The sequence below is a fragment of the Brassica napus genome, chromosome A8, assembly GCF_020379485.1.
Source record: "Brassica napus cultivar Da-Ae chromosome A8, Da-Ae, whole genome shotgun sequence".
NCBI lineage: Eukaryota > Viridiplantae > Streptophyta > Magnoliopsida > Brassicales > Brassicaceae > Brassica > Brassica napus.
This window is the reverse complement of record NC_063441.1, coordinates 9,949,553-9,971,597: the sequence shown is the minus strand read 5'-3', so window position 1 is coordinate 9,971,597 and position 22,045 is coordinate 9,949,553. Positions and strand designations below refer to the sequence as shown.

The 22,045-nt window shown below is 37.8% G+C and overlaps 4 protein-coding genes across 5 annotated transcripts; 2 read left to right on the top strand and 2 right to left on the bottom strand.

Annotated features, from left to right (window-relative positions):
* Positions 1-5,002: 5,002 nt before the first annotated feature.
* On the top strand, positions 5,003-6,436 carry LOC106358782. Its single transcript, XM_048737454.1, has one exon. It carries the CDS (start codon positions 5,003-5,005, stop codon positions 6,434-6,436), a length of 1,434 nt encoding a protein of 477 aa, XP_048593411.1.
* Positions 6,437-10,546, top strand: LOC106358780. Its single transcript, XM_013798582.3, has 3 exons — positions 6,437-7,016; positions 7,068-7,231; positions 7,349-10,546. The coding sequence occupies exons 1-3, from the start codon at positions 6,437-6,439 to the stop codon at positions 10,544-10,546; spliced, it is 3,942 nt and encodes a 1,313-aa protein (XP_013654036.3).
* A 3,028-nt stretch (positions 10,547-13,574) lies between these two features.
* On the bottom strand, positions 13,575-16,068 carry LOC106360619 (vacuole membrane protein KMS1). Its single transcript, XM_013800241.3, has 8 exons — positions 15,763-16,068; positions 15,326-15,537; positions 15,173-15,251; positions 14,802-15,101; positions 14,574-14,731; positions 14,385-14,501; positions 14,119-14,298; positions 13,575-14,042 (listed from the first exon to the last, which is right to left on the bottom strand). Exons 1-8 carry the CDS (start codon positions 15,809-15,811, stop codon positions 13,887-13,889), a joined length of 1,251 nt encoding a protein of 416 aa, XP_013655695.1. The 5' UTR covers positions 15,812-16,068; the 3' UTR covers positions 13,575-13,886.
* Positions 16,069-17,525: 1,457 nt separating this feature from the next.
* Positions 17,526-19,957, bottom strand: LOC106360618 (5'-nucleotidase SurE). 2 transcript variants are annotated; one of them, XM_013800239.3, is made up of 10 exons: positions 19,823-19,957; positions 19,564-19,720; positions 19,336-19,430; positions 19,156-19,220; positions 18,923-18,966; positions 18,554-18,631; positions 18,273-18,426; positions 18,004-18,186; positions 17,877-17,933; positions 17,526-17,792 (listed from the first exon to the last, which is right to left on the bottom strand). In XM_013800239.3, exons 2-10 carry the CDS (start codon positions 19,713-19,715, stop codon positions 17,697-17,699), a joined length of 924 nt encoding a protein of 307 aa, XP_013655693.1. In that variant the 5' UTR covers positions 19,716-19,720; positions 19,823-19,957; the 3' UTR covers positions 17,526-17,696. The 2 variants fall into 2 exon arrangements, with proteins under 2 accessions (XP_013655693.1, XP_013655692.1); XM_013800238.3 differs by having other exon boundaries at positions 19,564-19,734; positions 19,823-19,948.
* Positions 19,958-22,045: the final 2,088 nt, after the last annotated feature.

The window sequence follows — 22,045 nt, the reverse complement described above, 5'->3', positions numbered from 1 at the left end:
GGTGGTTCAACCACACCGAGTTTGTTTCTGAGCGCGTAGTATGCAGCCTGAGGTAAAGACTTGGTAAAAATGTCTGCCAGTTGAGCTGAAGATGGAACATGCTGCACTATCAAGGATCCTTTTGCAACCTGTTCCCGAGCATAATGATAATGAGTGGCAAAATGCTTGGACTTCTTGTGCAGTACCGGATTGGCTGTAAGATGTACAGCAGATAGGTTATCACAGTAGACAGTAGCAGGCTTTGTGTTGTTGCTGCCAAGCTCACTCAGAACATCTGATATCCATGATATCTCAGCTGCCGTATCAGAGAGAGATCTGTACTCAGCTTCTGTTGATGATCTTGAGACAGAGTCTTGTCTTTTGGCTGACCAGGAAATGAGATTAGAGCCTAGCATTGTCAGAAAACCACCTGTAGATCTCCTTGTTTCATGACAACCTGCCCAGTCACTGTCACAGAATGCTTTCAAAGAAAAATCAGATGCCGATTTAAAATGAAGTCCCATGGCAATTGTCCCTTTTGTGTACCGCAGAACCCTCTTCAACAAATGAAAGTCTGCCATTGTTGGCTGATGCATCTTTTGACACACAAGATTGACAGCAAATTGCAGGTCTGGTCTTGTTAATGTAAGATATTGAAGCTTGCCCGCAAGACTCCTAAAATATGTTGGATCGCTGAATAACTCATCTTGATGAGGTACACGATCAAGTTGTAATGGCAAAGGTGTTGGCATAGGAGCACAATCAACCATCCCTGCTGCTTGTAATAAATCTGACGCATACTTCTCTTGATTTAGAAAGATGCCTGTTGGTGTATACTTAACTTGAACACCAAGAAAATAACTCAGAGAGCCCATGTCCTTCATTCTGAACTCTGAACTAAGATACTCCAGTAACTTCTTCATCGCAGCTGAATCATTTCCAGTTAAAACCATGTCATCTACATACAAGAGAAGAAAGATTGTTGCTTCTCCATGACGATAGATGAACAAGGAGAGATCTTTCACACTGCAGACAAACCCATAGGCTAGGAGAAAAGAGCTGAATTTATCAAACCAAGCTCTGGGAGCTTGTTTTAAACCATAGATTGCCTTATGAAGAAGACACACATGATCTGGAAACTTCGAGTTTACAAATCCTGGTGGCTGTCTCATGTACACTGTCTCTGTTAAGTCTCCATGCAAGAAGGCATTCTTGACATCTAACTGCTTTATATCCCACTTGTTAACTGTTGCTGTACGCAGAACCATCCTTACTGTCGCTGTTCTCACCACATGACTATAAGTCTCAAGAAAATCAACTCCTTCTTCTTGTTCATTGCCTTTTGCAACCAACCGTGATCTTAACATCAGCACACTTCCATCTGCATTCAGCTTCACTTTGTGCACCCATCTGCAACCTAAGACATGTGTATTGTCTGGACGCGGAACTAAGCTCCAAGTCCTTGTCTCCTCACATGTATCTATTTCTTCTCCCATCGAGTCTTTCCAGCCTGAATGATTGAGTGCCTCTGCGATACTCTTAGGTTCTGATGGTATGCCTTTGACAGTATGTAAGATATATCTTGGATTTGGTTTTCTAATACCATCTTTAGCTCTTGTTACCATCTGATGAGCATTATCTTCTTGGGGTTGTTGTTCCACAGGAACCACAGGCACTGGTTGAACAGGAACATTTGGTGCGGGTGGAGGGACTAACACAGGAGCTTCTTGTAGCAATGGAGGAAAGTCAGCTTCAACATACTCAAAATGAGGTGTTGGTGCAGTATGATTCTGTTTTCTCATTCCCGAGACCACTTGTTCTTCAGGTGTAGACTGATCCTTGTCTTCTGTAGTTGACATAGGCACCGGAAGACCTTTGTACCATGCTGATAGTAGAGGCGTATCAGCTTGTGGTAAGAAACTTTGATAGTTAGTAGCATAGGGGTATCTTTCTTCATCAAACAGAACATGACGACTGATGAACACACGGCCCGTAGGTGGATGAAGACATCTGTATCCTTTATGTTTCTCAGTATATCCCACAAAGACACACAGCAAACTCTTAGGATCGAATTTGTTGTGTGCATAAGGACGGAGGTATGGATAGCAAGCGCAGCCAAACACTCTCAAAGCTGTGTATACTGGAGCAACCCCGTTGATCTTCTCAAACGGACTTAGGCTCTTATCATGAACTGATGTAGGTAAGAGATTTGAGAGAAAGTTCGCAGTGAACACAGCTTCAACCCATAGATTCTGTGGAAGACGAGCTTCAAAGATCATTGACATTCCAAGCTCCAGAAGGTGTCTATGCTTTCGTTCTGCCAAACCATTTTGCTCAGGGGTGTGTGGGCATGACAAATAATGCTTGATACCGCAGCTTGCAAGGTGAGTCATGAGCTGTGTATTGACAAATTCTCCACCACCATCACTCTGAAATATGCTTATCTTTCTGCCAAATTGGTTCTCTACCAAGCTTTGAAACGTTTTGAAGACAGCATATACATCAGACTTGAGTTTGATAGGATAGAGCCATGAAAATCTTGAAAAGTTATCAATAAAGATCACATAATATCTGAATCCTTGAACTGAGGTAACAGGTGCTGGACCCCATACATCACAGTGAATCCTCTCTAAGGGATTTTGAGACTGATACACTGAATTAAAGAAAGGAAGCTTTGAAGTCTTTCCTAAATGACATGACTCACACATAGTCTTATAGACTTTATTAACTGAAATAGACTGGATTGCTGATAGATGTTGAAGAATCTGATGATGAGGATGCCCCAATCTCTTGTGCCAAATCACATCACTCGTGCTCTGCTGCCTTGATGAGTAAAATGCCAGAAACTGAGGATTCTCCAATCTATACAGACCTTCATGTTTACTTCCCCGACTGAGAAGCTTGTGTGTTGCTTTGTCCTTAACAAGAACAGTTCGTGAGTCAAACGTGATTTCACATGGGTAGTCATCAGTTAATTTGGACACAGACAGCAGAGACTTGGTTATACCAGGACATACAAGAACGTTATTAAGAGGAAGCGTACCTGACATCGCTGGTAAAGCAATAGAACCCACATGCGTGATCGGCAAGAAATCTCCATTACCAACCAAGACTGAGTCGGAACCCGAGTAAGGCTGAGCAGACTGAAGATTCTGTGATGAGTTTGTGACATGATGGGTAGCCCCAGAGTCTGGATACCAGTCGTTGTTCTCATACTCATGACCCTCTGATCCTCTTATAGCAGCCAGTGCTTGCGGAACTTCAGCTTGATAATGCTGATCAAAGCGCTTGTAACATGAGACCGCAGAGTGACCATATTTTCCACAGATCTGACATGTTGGACGCGAACCTCCTCCTCCTGAGTTCTGTTGTGTTCCACGTCCACCAGTCTGACCAAACTGTTGATAAAAACCCCGGCCTTGAGTTGAGTAGCCACGACCTCTTGATCCTCCTCTGTACTGTCCTCTTCCTCTACCAGAGTAACCTCCTCTCTGTGTATAAAACGCCTGGTGAGGTGTAACTTCAGAGGAAACAGCATAACTCTGAAGCTTTTCATCAAAAGCTGTCAGCTTGGACATTACATCATCAAGAGTCGGAGCCGGAACAAGGTCCATAGAGTTTTCAATGACCGCACATATAGACTCATAATCTTTACCCAAACCGTTGAGAACGCCGAAGATCTTTTCACTGTCAGGAATAGGTGCTCCAATGGAATCAAGCTGGTCACACAACGTCTTGATTTCAGACAGATACACCGTCATCGTCTTGTTGGCCTTTGTAGTATTCTGAATACGTCTCTGAAGAGCAAGCTTCCGGGAGGCAGAGACACGGTTGTACTTCTGTCCTAGAGCGACCCACACCTCTTGTGAAGAATGAAGTCCATACACTGAGCGAAGAGCATTCTCAGTAAGAGTACCATAGATCCAGGCCATGATTAGCTGGTCTTTTTGTACCCACTTGACAAACTCCGGGTTAGCTGCTTCAGTAACCTGGTCTCCTTCGCGAACAGTGATGGTTTGAGCTGGTCGAGGGTGCGTGCCGTTGACGTAGCCGAGAAGCATCTGAGAAGAAAGGAACTGCTCAAACTGCAGTTTCCAGAGTAAATAGTTGTCATCCTTCAACTTCAAGGTGACACACTGAGTAATCGTCAAGTTAGACGCAGACTGAGGATCGGGATTTCCGTCCATGATGAGCAAGAAAGCGAATCCAAGATCTACTTTCTGTGCTCTGATACCATAAAGGCAGAAGCAAGAACAGAGATAAAGACTGAAGTTTTACGTTTTATTTCTAATAAAGATAACTCATTACAAGACTTGATATTTATACACTCTACAAGAAGGATCTAGACTGACGCCAGCTGTGGCTTCATTAGCCTGCTGTAGATAAGATAGCGTAACGGTTAGCTAGCTGGATACTCTCCTTTCTCGTACACTGAGAACAGCTCTTTTGCATGAGCAAGTCTAATGCTCTTTTGTCTTCTTGTCTCAGTGCAGTAGCAGGCTTTGTATTGTTGCTGGGCTTCACTTGATTCTGGACTTGGGTCATGTTAATACAAAAATAAGAGATTCTGGTCTTTGAATCTTGGACTGTGTCATTTTGATACATAGCAAAAGAAGTACGTGGCACATGCCCCGTCTAACTTCTTTTCTTTAGCAAAATATAAAACAAAGACCATTCCCTTTATGTAAAAATAAAATGAGAAATTTATAGAATAATACACTTTTCTAAACTTACTTTATATCATTAGACACTTTCTACTACATATATACTTTCAGGTTCTTTCTTTCTTTTTTTTTACTTTCAGGTTTTTATGTGTTTAATGTTCAAAATAGCTTTCTCCAACTTTTCAAACTTTTCTCTCTCTAGAGATTTTCCTCTCTAGAGCTCTGGACCCTCTTTCTTGATTCCCACAACAAGAAAGAGCTTAATCTTTACGCTCGTTTCCTTTTCTTTAATCATCACTTTCCAAAATCCTTTATTCTCTCAAAACTCTACCTCAGATTCAGTTCATATGTCTTTTGATATGGATAAAGCTCTTTTAGCTCTTTCTTTAAAAGATGATGAAGATACACCTTTCAATCTTCCAGACCTTCCTCAGTTTTATGCTTCAGAAAGGAATGCATGCAGCATTATTGGCCGTCTTCTCAACCCTGAATTTCAAAACATGGCCAACCTTATTCTCGATATGCCGAGGAAATGGCAAAAAGTGAATCGGGTGAGAGGAATTGCTCTTACAAAGGAAAGATTCCAGTTCATCTTCTCTCATGACCATGACCTTCAAGACGTTCTGGACAAAGGCATGCAAACCTATAATGATTGGGGTTTGGCTTTAGAAAGATGGGTAGCAAGGCCTCCGAATGGATATCTCCAGTTTGTCTCAATCTGGGTTAGGATCAGCAACATCCCAGTCAATCACTACACGGTTCCTGCAATAACAGAACTCGGAGAGCTGATCGGACATGTGGAGCTTGTAGCTTTCGATCCTGAAAAATCTCAGCGGCAGGATTACGTTCGAGTCAAGATACGCATCGATGTCTCCAAATCTCTTAAGAAATCAAGAACTCTGAATCTTCCTGGAGGAGATCAAACGACTATCTTCTACTTTTATGAAAAAGTCCAGAAAAGGTGTACTTATTGTCAGAGACTCACACATGCAAAACCAAGATGTCCTTTTCTCATCAATAATCCAGACATGCAACAGGCTTCAGCAAGTATTCAACATCATCCTCACTCTTCAAAGACTAAGCCTTTCTTATCAGAGGACGATCCTCTGTTTGGAGTTTTAAAGGAGGATCAAGTGGGTTTTAACCCTATCTCTGGGCGTCCTCGCATCGATCCTGAAGTTCTTCAAGAAATGCGTAACTACCTTCTTGCTTCAAGTAAGGAAGATAGACATATCAGAGAGCAAAGGGTTATCTTCTCAGTCAAGGAAGCTGAACAAAATCCTATCTCTCAAAGGACGATGTTACAACTGGTTCCGCCTCCGATCATCACAACAGACATCAACAAAGGCAAAGGAATTGTCTATGATTTTGAAAAAAATCTTTTCAACTCCAAGACCGCAAGCTCTTCTCCTCAGATTCCTAAATTGATGCAATCGGCAATCTCAGCAGGGCAGACTCTGGTTAACTCTACAACTAATGTGTTCTGTCGGCTCTCAATGACAAATACTCCTAGCTCCTCCAATCAGAAACAACTACCCTCGGTTCCTTTTGTTGAATTCTCGAGTTCGACAACAGAAAAGGAAAAAGCCAAGAGGAAGCCGGGAAGGTACAAAAGGATTCCAGCATCGCAAAGGAAAAATTCGAAGTCAGCAACAAAGAATCAACACTCTACGACTGCTGATCATGGTCTTAAGAAGAAACGTAAGGCGGAAGATGATTTGGCCGGTGCATCCAAGATTGCTAAGCGCATTGCATCAGAGACGGTCCCAATGGAGGGACCGTCCAAAGCTTAAATGAGTTTCATCAGTTGGAACTGTCGGGGACTGGGACGGTCTCATGATCTGACAGTTCATAGACTCATGGAATTACGACGTACGTATTTCCCTGAGATCCTTTTTCTGATGGAAACCATGAACTCTAGGAATAAGCTAGTAGATCTTCAATCCTGGCTAGGATATGATAGACTTTACACTGTAGACCCTGTATATATTGGTGGTGGTCTCGCCCTTTTTTGGAAGAATAGTGTTGATGTATCTATCTTGTATGCTGACAAGAATCTTTTGGATGTAAAAGTTATATATGAAGATAAGATGTTTCACTTGTCTTGTGTGTATGGTAATCCTGAAGTTAGCCTTCGTCATATAGTATGGGAACGTCTCTCTCGTTTTGGGGTAAATAGGAAGACCAGTTGGTGTATTTTTGGAGATTTTAACGAGATTTTAAACAATACGGAGAAGATTGGTGGTCCTAGAAGAAGCGACTCCACTTTCAATTCCTTCTCAGACATGCTTGAGGTTTGTGGAATGTCTGAGCTTCCTAGTACTGGAAATAGCTTCACTTGGGGTGGTCGTAGGAACAATCTTTGGATTCAATGTAAATTAGATAGATCGTTTGGCAACACTGATTGGTTTAAACATTTTCCAGCCTCCAATCAAGCTTTTCTAGCAAAGCGTGGCTCTGATCACCGTCCGGTACTAATAAACTCTTGTCCTCCCAAGACACTTATCGGGGTTCTTTTCGTTTTGACAAGAGGATGTTACACAAACCTTTTGTCAAAGAAGCAATTCTTCATGCTTGGAACCAGCCGGGTCAGCCTGTCAACTCTACTATCTCTTCTCGTATAAGGTTGTGTCGGAAGGCCCTTAGTCGTTGGAAAAAAGAAAATAATTCAAATTCTAAAGAAAGAATTCTGTCTCTTCATGAAGATCTGGAACGTGAAGAATCTTCTTCAAACCCCTCCTCCTCCAAGATTTTTTCCCTCAAGAAATCTCTTATCTCTGCTTATAGAGATGAAGAAAATTTTTGGAAACAAAAAAAACAAAGATGATTGGATCCTTTACGGAGATGGAAATACCAAAATTTTCCACGCGGCAGTCAAAACTTCCAGAGCAAGAAACGACATTGTCAAACTTATTGACAATCATGGAATCACCAATAGATCGGAAGCTTCAAAGGCTCAGGTAGCTCTTCAATACTTCAAAGACCTTTTCAACTCTTCAAACTCGGAAGATTATTTGTTTTTGCTTAGGGATCATCCACCTAAAGTCACAGAAAGTATGAACCGTCTCCTAATCAGGGAAGTATCTCCGGAAGACATAAAAGAAGCTGTCTTTTCTATTAAAACAAATAGTGCTCCGGGAGCTGATGGTATGTCCGGTCTTTTCTTTCAGTCTTATTGGGATATAGTTGGTGATCAGCTAACCAAAGAAATCCTTAGTTTTTTCGAGACTGGTATAATGCCTTCGGAATGGAACGATACCCAGCTTTGTCTCATCCCCAAAAAGAAAAATGCGACTTTGATGACTGATCTCCGGCCCATCAGCTTATGTTTAGTGATGTATAAAGTCATTTCCAAGATTCTCGCCTCAAGACTTAAATCTATTTTACCAGAAATAGTCTCTCCTTCTCAGTCTGCTTTTGTCTCGGATAGACTAATCTCGGACAATATTATTTTGGCTCATGAGTCAATTCATAGCCTCAGAACCCATGATTTTGTCTCAAGCAATTTTATGGCAGCAAAAACTGATTTGTCAAAAGCTTTTGACAGAGTAGAATGGAATTATCTGAAGGTCATTCTCTTATCTCTCGGCTTTCATCCTAGGTGGGTTGCTTGGATTATGGAATGTGTTTCTACAGTTAAATATTCGGTTCTTCTCAATGGTCAAGCTTATGGCTTCATTTCTCCAAACCGTGGTCTGAGACAAGGCGATCCCATATCTCCTTTCCTCTTTGTTCTCTGTGCGGAAGGACTCTCCCATATGCTCAACCAAGCTTCTGATAATGGTCAGTTAAGTGGTATTCAATTCTCTAATGATGGCCCTGCAATTCATCACTTATTTTTCGCAGATGATAGTCTGTTTCTCTTCAAAGCTAACATTGATCAATGTAAAGTTTTTCAAGAGATTTTCAAAAAGTATGAAGAAGCTTCTGGTCAGGTTATCAATTTAGCCAAATCTTCTCTCACCTTTGGCAAGAACGTTGATCCTCACTTAAAAAGCCAAATTCAGACTCAGCTTGGAATTTTTTCAGAAGGTGGAGCTGGTTCCTACCTTGGTCTTCCGGAGTGTTTTAGTGGTTCCAAGGTAGAACTACTTAACTATATTTATGACAAGATGAAAGGAAGAATGTCGAGTTGGTATTCAAAGTTTCTTTCCCAAGCAGGAAAAGAAATAATCATAAAATCTATTGCACTTGCAATGCCTATTCATGCGATGACATGCTTCCGATTACCTAAAACCACTTGTAAAAATCTCACTTCAGCTATGGCCAGTTTCTGGTGGAGATCTTCGGAAGATAAAGCTAAGATACACTGGTTAAGCTGGGACAAGTTATGCATTCCAAAAGATCGTGGTGGAATGGGTTTCAAAGATATTGAAACTTTCAACCAAGCTCTTCTTGCCAAACAAGCTTGGAGGATTTTGTCTTCTCCCTCTTCACTTATCAGCAGGTTTTTAAAGAGTAGATATTTTCCTAATGGCTCTTTCCTCCCTGCCCCTCTTGGATCTAGACCCTCGTTTGCTTGGAGGAGTATACTTTTTGGCAGAGAACTTCTTTCTAAAGGTCTGAGGCTTATGGTTGGGAACGGTTCATCAATCTCAGTCTGGTCTTCTCCTTGGCTGGTTGATGGTGAGCGTATGCGTATTCCTTTGATGAAGAACATTTTAGTTGATCTTAATCTCAGAGTTAATCATCTCTTGCTGCCTAACTCTCATCATTGGAATCAAAACTTATTGGATGATCTTTTCTTTCCTCAAGACAAGGAAATCATCCAAAAAATCAAACCAGTTTTAACTTCTCCAGATTACTTCATTTGGAATCATACTCGCTCAGGAGAATATTCGGTTAAATCAGGCTACTGGTTTGCAGAAAGAGAAGCCAAGAAAGACGCATTTGTCTCAGGTGGTTTACTTCCTTCCTTAAATGGTATCAAAGATCTTATTTGGTCCACAGACTCTGCTCCAAAAATAAGAATCTTTCTATGGAAAGTCATAAGTGGAGCCATCCCTGTTGCTGATAATCTGATTGAAAGAGGTATGAAGATTGATTCACGTTGTCAGATTTGTGGCCTAGAAGGAGAATCTCTAAATCATGCTCTCTTTGTCTGTACGGTTGCGAAACAAATTTGGGCAGAAAGTAACTTTCCTCACCCTGAACTTGGCTTTCACCCTTTCTCTGTCTACTCCAACATTTTTTATGTTCTAAAGACAAGAAGGAATAATTTAATCCCAGAGAAAATCAGAAGAAGTGGACCTTGGATTATTTGGTCTATTTGGAAAAACAGAAACTCCTTCTTGTTTGAAGGAAATCTTTCCTTGGGTCCACCTTTTATCAAAGAAATCTTCGAAGAAGTTGATCATTGGTTTATGATTAAAAACATGGAATTTCAAGAAAAATCCATTGATCTCGCAAGAAAAAAGAAGATCCTCTTTGGCTGGAAACCTCCTCCTATAGGTTGGTTAAAGTGTGACATTGCCTCTTCTTGGGACAAGATCAATAATCAAAGTGGAGCGGCATGGATCCTTCGTAATAGAGAAGGTAAAGTTCTTCTTCATGGAAGGAACTCTTTTGTAGGCATATATAGTAAGACTGATGCCTCTTTTGAAAGCTGGAAATGGGCCATGGATTGCTTGAAAACGCTTCACCTTAACGCCATTGTGTTTGCTAGTGAAGATAATGCTTTGATTGCTGCTATCTCTAAACCTTCAGCATGGCCTTCCTTAAAGTTTTATTCTTCAAAGACCATAGCCTTGCTCCATCAATTTGTGTATTGGAATGTTCAATTTCACACTCCTAAAGACATTAAAGGAGCTAAGCTTATTGCTGATAGTGTGATCAAAGGGAACCGGTTTCACTCATACATTGCTGTTGGATTTCCCTTATGGCTTAGACATTTGTTTAGTTAATGTCTCTAGTTTTCACATTTTGTTTTACATTTTGTCAGCCTGTAATCTTTCGGATAATCACATCCTATGTATTATTATGATTTTCAGTGTGAAAAAAAAAAAAAGCTTTCTCCAACTCAAAAATCACATTGCCACTTAACTAAGTTACAAACAGATCTAATTGATCTAACTAACACCCGTGGCATTATTGAAGTAATAATCTTTTTAATTGTTGATTATTCTTTAAATTGTTAATCTTCTTTCAAAACTCTTTAGAAATTAGTTGTAGGTCTTAATTATTTTATATCTACCTAATAGCCATAAAATTGGAAAAAAATCACAACTACTTTTTCTTTCGAACAAATGAAAATAGATGTAAGAATGAGGCATACAGAGCGGTGGAGACCATGTGGATGCAAAATGTTAAGATGGTGTGGGATAAAATTTGAGAAGCAAGTTTATACCACGGAGAAAATACAAGATATAAATTTAGAGAGCAAATTTATGCTTTGAGCAATAAGTACAATTTCAAGAAAAAGAAAATGTACTTATTTATATGGAAGTTGTCCATATCCATGTTTCTTGGACAAAAGGTTTTGGGAACGCGGAGATCACTATAAAATGACTATGGAGTCGTGTGTATTCCATAAGACACTGGGGGTATTATTATAGAGGAAGGGTGAAAATTTTTTAGGGGTGTTCTTGGATTGTGCTAAAGCAAATGTTGAAGTACTGACAATGGAGAAACATGTTTGGGTAGATTATGAATCTTACAGTATCAGCTATTAGGGTGTTAATAGACTGTGTAAAATTGATTAAACAAGTCTTGTATAGTTTGTTCGGACGATTTCTAATAAAGTAATAGTTGTTTGCTTGTATCATATTTTGTCTCTTGATTTATCTCTTCTGGATTACTGTATTGTGGTATCATCTTTACACTTACAGAACTTCCTCTAAAGGCATTAATTAAGAGGGCATTTTGTGATAGTTATTGTTTTAGAGACATTTTTATTAATTATATTATTTTAGTCTTAAATAAGAGAAGATAACATAGAGTATATGGATTTGTGTTGCAAATTTTATAGCAATTTGGATAAGCTGAATAGGGGTTAGGTAAAAAAAAGTAAGAAAATATTGATTATTATGGTCTTATGAACATGGTCGTAGTTTTAATAATAGAATAACCAAATAAAAATTTAAAATAGAAAAGTTTTAGTGAAAAAATGAAAATATTTAGTAATTGGTTATATCTTTCATAAAGAAACTGTTTATGAACATTAAATTAAAGTTCAGTCACGATTTTGCATAAAAGAATAGAACACTATTATGTTTAGAAAAAAAATATTTATTTTGTTGATGTTTACGTTGTTTTTTTTTTCTGTGACAATATTATTTACTATTATAGTTTCTATAAAATCCGAGACATTTTAGTTTCAACCTCTTATATTAATTATATATACATGCACGACTTTGATTTGAGCTTATGAATTGCTATATATATACTCATATTCTGAATAAGATACCATCTTATCTTTATTTATCTTCCAAGTGAATAAGTTTACTCCAATAAATGTGTAATAGCCGGTTGTATCTCTTTTCCACTTTATCTTCAGCCTAATCATCATCACAATAGCCACTTTTTGAACTTTCAATGCATCTCATACAAATACCCTGACTAGGGGTTCCGTTAAGATACTTGAATATCATATCCACTATGTTCCAGTGGTACATCTTGAGAGTTTGTATATAGTGGCTCACCTGCTTTGCAACAAAACAAATGTCATGCTGAGTGATGGTTAGGAAGATCAACTTACCAACCATCCTTATGTATTGCTTAACGTCCTCAAATGACATATCCTCAACCTCTCATTATCTTATAACTTTATAGCCTTCTTTAAGAGGTGTCTTGGCTGAAAGACTCCAAGATTTTCTGCTTTAGTCAAAAGTGTGTACTTTCTTTGAGATAAAAAAAGAGTCTTTCTTTTAGAGCTACACATTTCTTTCCCTATGAAGTACTCTATCTCACTAAAGTCCTTTATACCAAATACATACTTAAGAATGTCTTAGTTGTTTGAATACATACATTGTCATTCCTAAAGATGATGAGTACATAAATGAGAATGAGTACAATACCTTCTTGGCTTGGAAGGATTAATGGAGTGTTGTTGGTCTCAGACTTTTTAAATCATCTATCCTTGAGGGTTGAGCTCAACCTATGGTACTAAGCTCTAGGAGATTATTTCAACCCATAAATGGCTTTCTTAAGACTATAAACCTTCCCTTGTGCTACCGAGTCTTCACAAATTGGTGGGGGATTCATGTACACTTCAATCCTCTAGCTTACATTATATGAATGCATTATTGACACCATCTTCCAAGGATCCCAAGAGAGGGTGATTCTTAATATGTGTAGCTTGGTGATTGGTGCAAATTTATTCAAGTAGTCCTCTCCAAATGTTTGAGTAAACCTCCTTACCACCAGCCTTACCTTATAACACTCTATCTCCGCATTATTCTTGTACTTGATGGCAAACACCCAGTTGGATCTCACAATCTTCTTGCACTTAGAAAGATTTGCCTCTTACCAAGTTTGGATGTGTTCAATTTTTCTCTTTTTTTTTAATAGCGCGAATCAGAAAAAATAAATAAAAAAACAATTGCATTTGTCCCACATCCACTAATCTTTTCTAAAAGGAGTCTTGAAGTCTTCTATAAATAGATAGAGAAGATCTCAATTCTTTTCAAACAAATGGACCTGTTTTATGGCTATTTGTCATCCGAGTTCAATATTTACTGCTTAAATCGGTTTATATCCGATTTATAGTCGATTAGTCGGCGATTAATTAGTTAATACGCAGCTAATTGAATTTCCGATTAATTGTACCGATTTGGTTAAAATCATGGCGGTAGACTGCCATTGATGCCTAGTCGATTAGGCGTCTGTGTTTTAGATCAGGGCCGGTAACTGAACATATTGGCACCTGACAATCAAACATATATCCTTCTTTCATGCATCACTGAAAATAAAAGTTGACAGTGAGCGAAAAAGGGAAAAAAACAACGAAATTGTCATTGATTGGGCCATAAACACTAGTTTCCATTTTAATAAGCAGAGTAGCAAATTAGCAACTAGGGCTTTTCTTTTCTAAATTCTTCCCACAAATCTTTCTCTATGGAATCAATCACACGGTCAAAATAAGCCTCCTGCAATCTCCCAATTCCTCCTAAACCCTTTTATGTTCTATAAAGTACAAATCCCACCAGAACAATGTGTCAACTGTCAACGATGCGAAAATGAGAAGAAAAGCTGCCATTGTCTTGTTTAGTTTAGCTCCTGATGTAGGAGCATAAGGACGAAAGATCAATCTAAATGAGTCAAAGCAGCTACTTCTTTCTCTTGCTTCTTCTTCAAGTGTCTCTGTGCAGTCGCTGTCACAATCTTGACGAAGAAGTTGAGGAGCATCAGCCACACTATCCCATTCCAGATTGATGCAAATGAAAAATCCCATCTTTTCACCTAACCCAACAAAAAAAACGCAAAAGCATATTCAATACAAATAATATTAATTTGTTGGTTTGTTGGTTTTGTTTACCTTGATATGAGATGGAACAGGAGGTGGAGCATCAATATACTTTTCTTTCATGGTGTGGAGTTTGGCTGTGAGTCCAGGCAATGCAGCAGCCAAACCAGGGACATGGCTAAGTATCCAGATCAGCTCGTTCTCCATCCAATCGAGCAATTGGTTGTTACACACACAGATGATAAATATTGTCTTAAACCAAACAAAAAGAAAGTTAAAAAACCACTTAGGTCTAAGAACAAGTCCAGAGAGGTAAAAATATCAATGAGGTTCCACACCTGTATATGAGTTTTGATGATTGCTTTTCCGATTAAAGTCGCCAAAAAGAACTCCCAAAACGGTATTCCAAATTGCCCACACATTATTCCAGCGAGGTCAAACAGAGGATTTGGGACCTGCAGAGCAGTGTGTAAGTATAGATCATTGAATAGTAGTTCCCAATCCGGACATAACATGATATGACTAACCGAAGCAAGAACCAAGACGGTGAAGAAATTCAAGTGCTGCGTATGCGTTAGTAGCCAACGTTTAATCCGGTTCAGGAACCGAGCCATAACTCCACTATCCTCAGACGGTGAAGCATCTAACTCTTCCATTCCATCCACCGTGCTTCCAGAGATACTAGCTGATGATAATAAACAATGAGAAACGAATGCACACGCAGATATAGAGAGAGAGAGAAGCAATATACGAACCTGCCCTTGAGATGAAATAAGGAGGAAGCTCCCCAAGAGCCGTCCCAATACCCCATAAGATGGCCTCTAGTTGAACTTGTGGCAGTATGCTTGTGAGAGGAACACGAGACCCAGCAGCTGAGACCATTAATGGAGGACCAAACTCTGAACAAGATTTGTCGAGCCACGAGGGAACCCGTTTCAGCTGTATCGTATCATAAGGTGCAGACTTGAGATCGACCCGTCCACATTGCGTTGCTTTTAGAGTGAACAAAGCAATGTGCGGACCCAAATAGAGAACAAAAGTGTGTAGACCAGATCCTGAATACAAGAAGAAAATAACAATTTGAAAAAGATCACAATTTCTTAGGAGTCAAGTGTGACTGACTAACCAAGACCAATAGAAGATGCAACGCCAAGTGCTATCCACCATAAGCTGTACCGAACATACTCTAATAGTTCTTCAACATGCTGTAACAACAAAATTACACAATCCTGGAAAGTCTAGATATGAATGTATGAAGTAGTCCAATAGAAAGGTCTACCTTTCCATGAGGTCCATCAACAGTTACAAGCAAGACTCCAAATGCTACCAACAAAGTGGTTATAAGCATGAACCAGCCTCCATGAGACAGTAGGTACAATATCGACCGTTTGATGTAAAGAAAAGTAGCCTCGAAAAACAACTTCAATGTATAGAGAGGTTGTGAGGTGAGTGTTAGATTCTCCACTTCCTTCTCATGCTTCTCACGCAGAGCTACAAAGTTTTTAACAAAGATTATATTACTAAACCCCCAACAATAGGAAACTTGAACCTGTGATCTTCATGATCTAAACCACTAGGCTAACTCGTTGTTGGTTGGTGTGAGTTTCCTATTTTCAGCTAAAGCAACTAACTGAAAATCAAAAGCTTATGATTCGGATCTCGAAAGGCATCTCTATAGTCCCTAATCGATCAAGGGTTAAAAAGGGGGAAACTTGCCTGAGATTGCAGCATCAGAAGAAGAACTAGCTACGGCGGCGGATCCCATCTGTGAGTATGCGTGCGTCACCAACTATATATATATCAACAGGATAAAGATGATTCGAGTTTTATCATAGATTCGGATGTTTTTAAAAGAGGATATTGGGGGAGATGGGCAGAAACAGATTGCTTGGAAACAACAATTAAGAGATTTCTTTTTTTTTTTGTTGTTGTAACGTGACGTGTGGGGTTTGGTTGAGATAGACCAAGAGGAGGAGTAGGAGACCTGGACTTTTGTTTTAGGAAGTCAGATATGGAATCAAAAGACTCCGAAGCAACCGCAAACGTATAGTTAACAGAGTTTCTCACGAAAACGCTAGTGACGTCGGTGTAGGTCTATGGGCTATAAAGGCCCACTACGTTCTCATCATGATGGTGTGACCCGTTGAACCGGAGATCCAATAAAGTTTTCACTTAAAACCAGTGTTTTGAAACCCGACCCAGATCCACGGTCAAATCGGTAAATCCGGTGACCCGATATACCCAATATATAATCTGGTTTGGATTTTATGGAAAAACCATTATTTAAAAATCCGATAAAATCCATCAAAAACCGTTAAAACTCAGAATCCAATTGAACTATTGGTTGAATCAATACACACTTTTTATTTACTTTTCTTTTGGATTTTCAGTTACATTATTAGACACTGTTTTGTATTATAATTAAAAATAATAATATTTTTTAAAAATAAAATGAAAAGATCATATGATCATGTAGATTATGAATTAATTAACAGAACTAGTTGATGTGATTTGACATTAATTTTTTTGCTAAGGATAATTTATTAAAATTTCATGTTTTAATTTTGGTGTATTTTTGATTTAAATTTTAATTTAATTATTTGCATTTGACATTTTAATAGTTATAGATTTTAAGTCTTGATATATTTTTATTTTGTGTCATAATTCTTAACTTGTTATAAAATTGCTAAATAGTCTAAGTTTTTATAGGGCAATTATCTCAAATAACCCTTTTTAAGTTTTTTTTTTCAACAAAAATAGACTTCAATAAAAAATGACTAAAATAACTCTTTTTATTTTGAAAATTTTCATTTTATTTTTTTATTTTTTAAAATTTGAAACCCTATCCTCAAAATCCCACCCTTAACTCTAAACCTTAAGTCTAGATTAGTTAACCCTAAGATGTAAATGTATTTTTTTTCTTTTTAATAAAACTTATTTTAGTCATTTTTCTCATTGAATACTATTTTGTGACAAAAAATTAAAAAGTGCTATTCTAGAGAATTTATCTTTTTTATATATTTTTTATGTGAAATAAAAATAAAAAGTAAAAAAAAAAACTAAAGTTAAGTACGTTTTCAAATATTTTTAAAACATAAAACTTTTTTTATATTTTTCAATAGCTAATATATTATTATATATTATTATATATTAGAATTAATTAATTATTAATATTTGGTTTATTCATGGTTGATCCAATAACTTGGTGACCCGGTAAATTGTCCGGTTCAGTTTCCGGATCGAGTTCCCAAACATTGCTTATAACCGAAAAGCTTGGTATATCAAAAGCTAGTGTAAGTAATAATGTTTGGATGCCTAACACAGTTTTTTTGGATGCCTGCATATCATTAGTACGTATATGTGATGCTATACGGTAACAAACACATCGGTTTGAACATCTGTTCCAGTTTTTTCTTGTAAGCTGTCAATGTAAACAGGTCAAGATGATGTAATATGATTGTAGACTCGTTGGCTTTAAGTCGAGGTTAAGCTACTGCATTAATTAAAAGAAAAAGAAACATGTCTGGCAGTAATTGACTTGCAAGAAAACTAGCTAATAACTTAAAAGAGTACTGATAATAGGTCTACCACAAACTGTGGTCCATAATGGATAAATCATCACAAGAGTTTTATGTTTTCATTTGGTGAAATCACAAGGATGAAGAAATCTTGGGAAGCCATTCTTTGTAGTAGTTTTGGCAATCCACATCAACCTGAGAGAGAGCTCCTATCGGCGTCACTGTAATCTGTGGTTCGAAATAGCATTTTACCATCAAGTTTGAATAACAGTGTGGAGATGAGTTCAAGAGATATTATATGAGGATACTTACATATCCTTCTCGCAGAAAGTGAAGATCAGTGCCTTCTTCCACCACCACAGTCCTTAGCTATTCAATCAAAAAATAACCAAAGGGATTCAATTCTATGTACACCACAGGAAGTTAAGAGTAGGAATACCTCTCTCTTGAACAAACGGCTATCGTTTGAATGATGAGCAGAAGTGTCGTTGTTGTCTGAGACTACTCCTGAATCTGTTTCCATTGACATTGTTGACAACATCTTCGCACCTTGTGCTTCCTCCTCCACTTGTCTCCAACCCATTTTACCCAAGCTTTTACCTTGTGTAGTTAGCTTGTATCCCTTCATTTAGATAAAGGATCAGTCCTTATCAAACGCAGTAACAGTGACTAAAAGAATATCTTTTAAAATCTGCCATGGGACGTTACCTTATGGTTAGCAATATCAGTAGGCAAATCAATGTTCAGAAAGCAGTTTGTTGGGTGAGTTTTGTTCTTGATGGCACTGAGCATGCCGTTGATAATAGGCAAGCAAGCTTGGGCAGAGAGAACAAAATCATTAACATTGATGTCTCCACGTTTCCTAGAGAGAGCATTAAGGATGAATGAATTAAAAGGTATTAGTGGTGAAAACAAATAGATGGTTTTGATAACAACAATATTTAAAGGCTACAGAAAAATATTAGCCTCTTGAGGCTATAACTCTTTACCAATCATAAGATATGGAGGCAGAAGGCACATCATAAATGAAGGCTTCACGAGCACCAGCAACAGTTCCAGAGTAGACGCTGCCATGGAATCAACATGTCAGGTAAGAGCTAATTTGATAAAACGCAGGCAGGGACCATAGAAGCATAACAGGCTGTAAAACAATTTGGACCAGCTATAGAAAAAAGTTTGGTGGCCAAGTGAAACATTCCAACTAGTATTTCTCTTTCTAACATTCTCAAAAATATTGTTCTTATCTTGAAAAAACTTTCAAATTTCTTACTAGTTTTATGGAGCTTAAATGCAAATTCCAAACAGAAAGAAAAAAAAAATCGAGGTTGGTGGAAACAGAGGAGGAAATGTTGACATACATGTTGTAGCCACAGTTGCTACCAACGTTTATACCACTAAGAACCTGCAAGACGAAAGCAAACAGACATCACAATCTCCAAAAAAGGACAATAGAAGCGGAAAAAAAAACAACATATATACTATAATCAAGGTTATATTGACACATTAATCAAGTCAGTCATTCACTTTCCATTTTACACAGACATTCTACAGGATCACTATTATAATTTTGCAACACAATGAAGGTTATCACCAGGTCAGGAAGAGAAGGGAAGAGCGCTTCCGATAAGCCCAACCCAGTGCAATCCGCAGGGGTTCCTTCACATGTATAATAAAATACATTTAATCTATAAATCAAATCATTCAAACCATACAAACAACGAGAAAAAAAAAACTGTGCTCATAGTCCATAATCTATCAAACCGAAACAAACCAGAAACAGCATAGGCCTCAGCTCCTTCAATCTCAACACGGTGTGCAGTGAGAGGTCTACTCCATATGATACTGTGACTAACAGCAGACTTCTCCCTATCACAATCACAATCACAACGGCCAAGGTAAAGCGATTCAGAATCCAAATGTATACAATCTCTACGCGAGTACAAGCACGAACTCGATAATCGGTATACATTTGAACATAATTTAAGAGTAGAGAGCGTACGAATCGGGAGCGCAGACGCGGACGTCGTAGAGGTTGGTGGAGACGAGGACGCGAACGAGAGAACGGAGACCAGGCGCGTCTATCCCGTCGTCGTTGGTGACCATGATGATCGGGCGTTCGCCGGAGATGCGATCTTCGCCGTTAATCGCCATCGCCTCTGTAATCTTAAGTCTTAAGATAAGCCAAGGAAGAAGAATTTATAGGCTCGACAATAAGTGGCAGTGACAAAGGGCTTGCATTCAATAATTTGTGTGATTACCTTATTAAGGTGTAATGGATCGTTTCCGTGTTGAAACGAATGACTCACTCCCTAGTATAGAAACGGCTCCCCTTATTTTCAAATATTTGTTTTGCTTTCATCTATAATAAGTTAGTGTTTTTCCTAATCAGTTTACGTCTGTTGCCAACATTTGCTTTCCTCTTATTAATAATTTTGCTAATAATTGAAAATTGAAACGAAGCTATTACTGAATTAGGTAAGCACTAAGCACCTAAAGAGAAATCATATACTAATTGTTAATTAATTTATTTTACTTTTAAATTAATGGTTTCCTAATCTTCACCCATTAATTGTCATAGCTCTAACTAGACAAAAAGAGAGATTCGATACTGAAAAGATGGTGGAATCAGCGTTAAGCTCCACCAATAAGTGAATCTAAGAAAAGGTTCAATACAATAATTTGTGCTAGTTACCGTATCAAGTAAATGAATTGTTTCCGTGTTAAAATGAATGTTTTCCTAATCTAATATATTGATTTAAAAAAAACTATTAATATATTGATGAAAATAAAACATATATGTCCATCAATACATTAACGGGTTTTGTAAAAATCAATATATTAAGGGCAACCGCAGTGGATGGTTTCTCCCACCAGTTCTCCACATTAAAATAACAAAAAAAAATGGAAAAGTTAAGAAGAAAAAAAAAAAACGTAAAACAGATGAGAAGGGATTTCTTCCGGGAAGAAACGTAAAAAAAAAAAGAGTCATTTACACTCAAACAATTTACAAATTTTTATAACATTCTAGAAGAGTTTGTGCTATTTAGATAGTTTTTAGGTGAAAAGACTCAATTCGCCCTTTAAAAAACATAATCGGTTGATTGTGTTAGTTAAAATGACAAAAGAAATGGAAAAGTTAAGAAGAAAAAAAAAATAACGTAAAACAGATGAGAGGGGATTTTTCCCCGGAAGAAACGTAAAGAAAAATGAGTCATTTACACTCAAAGACAATTTACAAATTTTTATAATACTCTAGAACAGTTTGTGCTACTTGGATAGTTTTTAAGTGAAAGGACTCAATTCGCCCTTTAAAAAACGTAACCGGTTGATTATGTTTTAGTTAGGTGGGTTTTATTTGGTTTGTCTTTTGAAATTTGAAAATCAGTGGTGGACCCGAGAAGAGATTTCATCAAATTTAATTAGCTGGACGTGTAAAAATTATAGTTTTTTTAAGAAAATAAAGAGAAACCCAAAGGTCTACGAAGAAGACGAGATACATCGGCGAATTCCGGCGAAAGAAATTGTGAGATAGTTGTTTCGAGAAAGATCCTGAGGAGACGGAGCCGGAGCCGACGTGAGAAAGAAAAGGCTGACGATGAGTGATATGACGGTTAGGAGAGCAAGGATTGTGTTTTAGTAATGTTGTACATCGAATATAGTGTACACGTGGATGGAGAATTTTGTACACACGGGGGTGTACACATAGTAAAACAACCATTTCCCATGAAACCACTTTAAGCAACTATGTACTCTAGTACACTCAAACTTGTACACAAATTAATGAACATTGTCGGTTAATAATGTCTTCACTAATATGTCCCCAAAATATATGTACACAGCGCAGAGATACACATCAGTTATATTGTACGCTGTTTAACACATAACCATGTACACCGATACATAGAATATATGTACACATGTATATTACACAACAAATGTACACCATTTTCCACAAAACCACTCTTTGATTTTAATACATGTTCATTACATTGGCCATCACACCCCTTGTCATTTGTTAAACGATACATGTACTCGTGGACGTTTTCATTAGCAGGCGTCATGTACACTGGATCACAACCTGCTTTTACGTACACTGCCTACTAATTGTACACAGTTTCTAATCAAACATGTATTCGCGTTCACCCAAACTTGTCCAAAAATTAATGAACATTGTCGGTTAATAATGTCTTTACTAATGTGTACACATGTATATTGAGTAACCACATGGATATATACATGATATTGACTCGACATGTCAAGGTGTACACGATCTTGGCTCGACATGTACATCAATTATAAAAAAATAATGTGTACACTGATTGCAAAACATCTACTTGGATACTTCTTACAAACATTTTTATGAATACTTTTTACAAACGTCCAATTTACACATCACATTCCAACCAATCAACGATTTGTGTAATTCACAAAGACATATATCTACATTCAAAAATTACAAATTTTTACACTTTCATCATGAT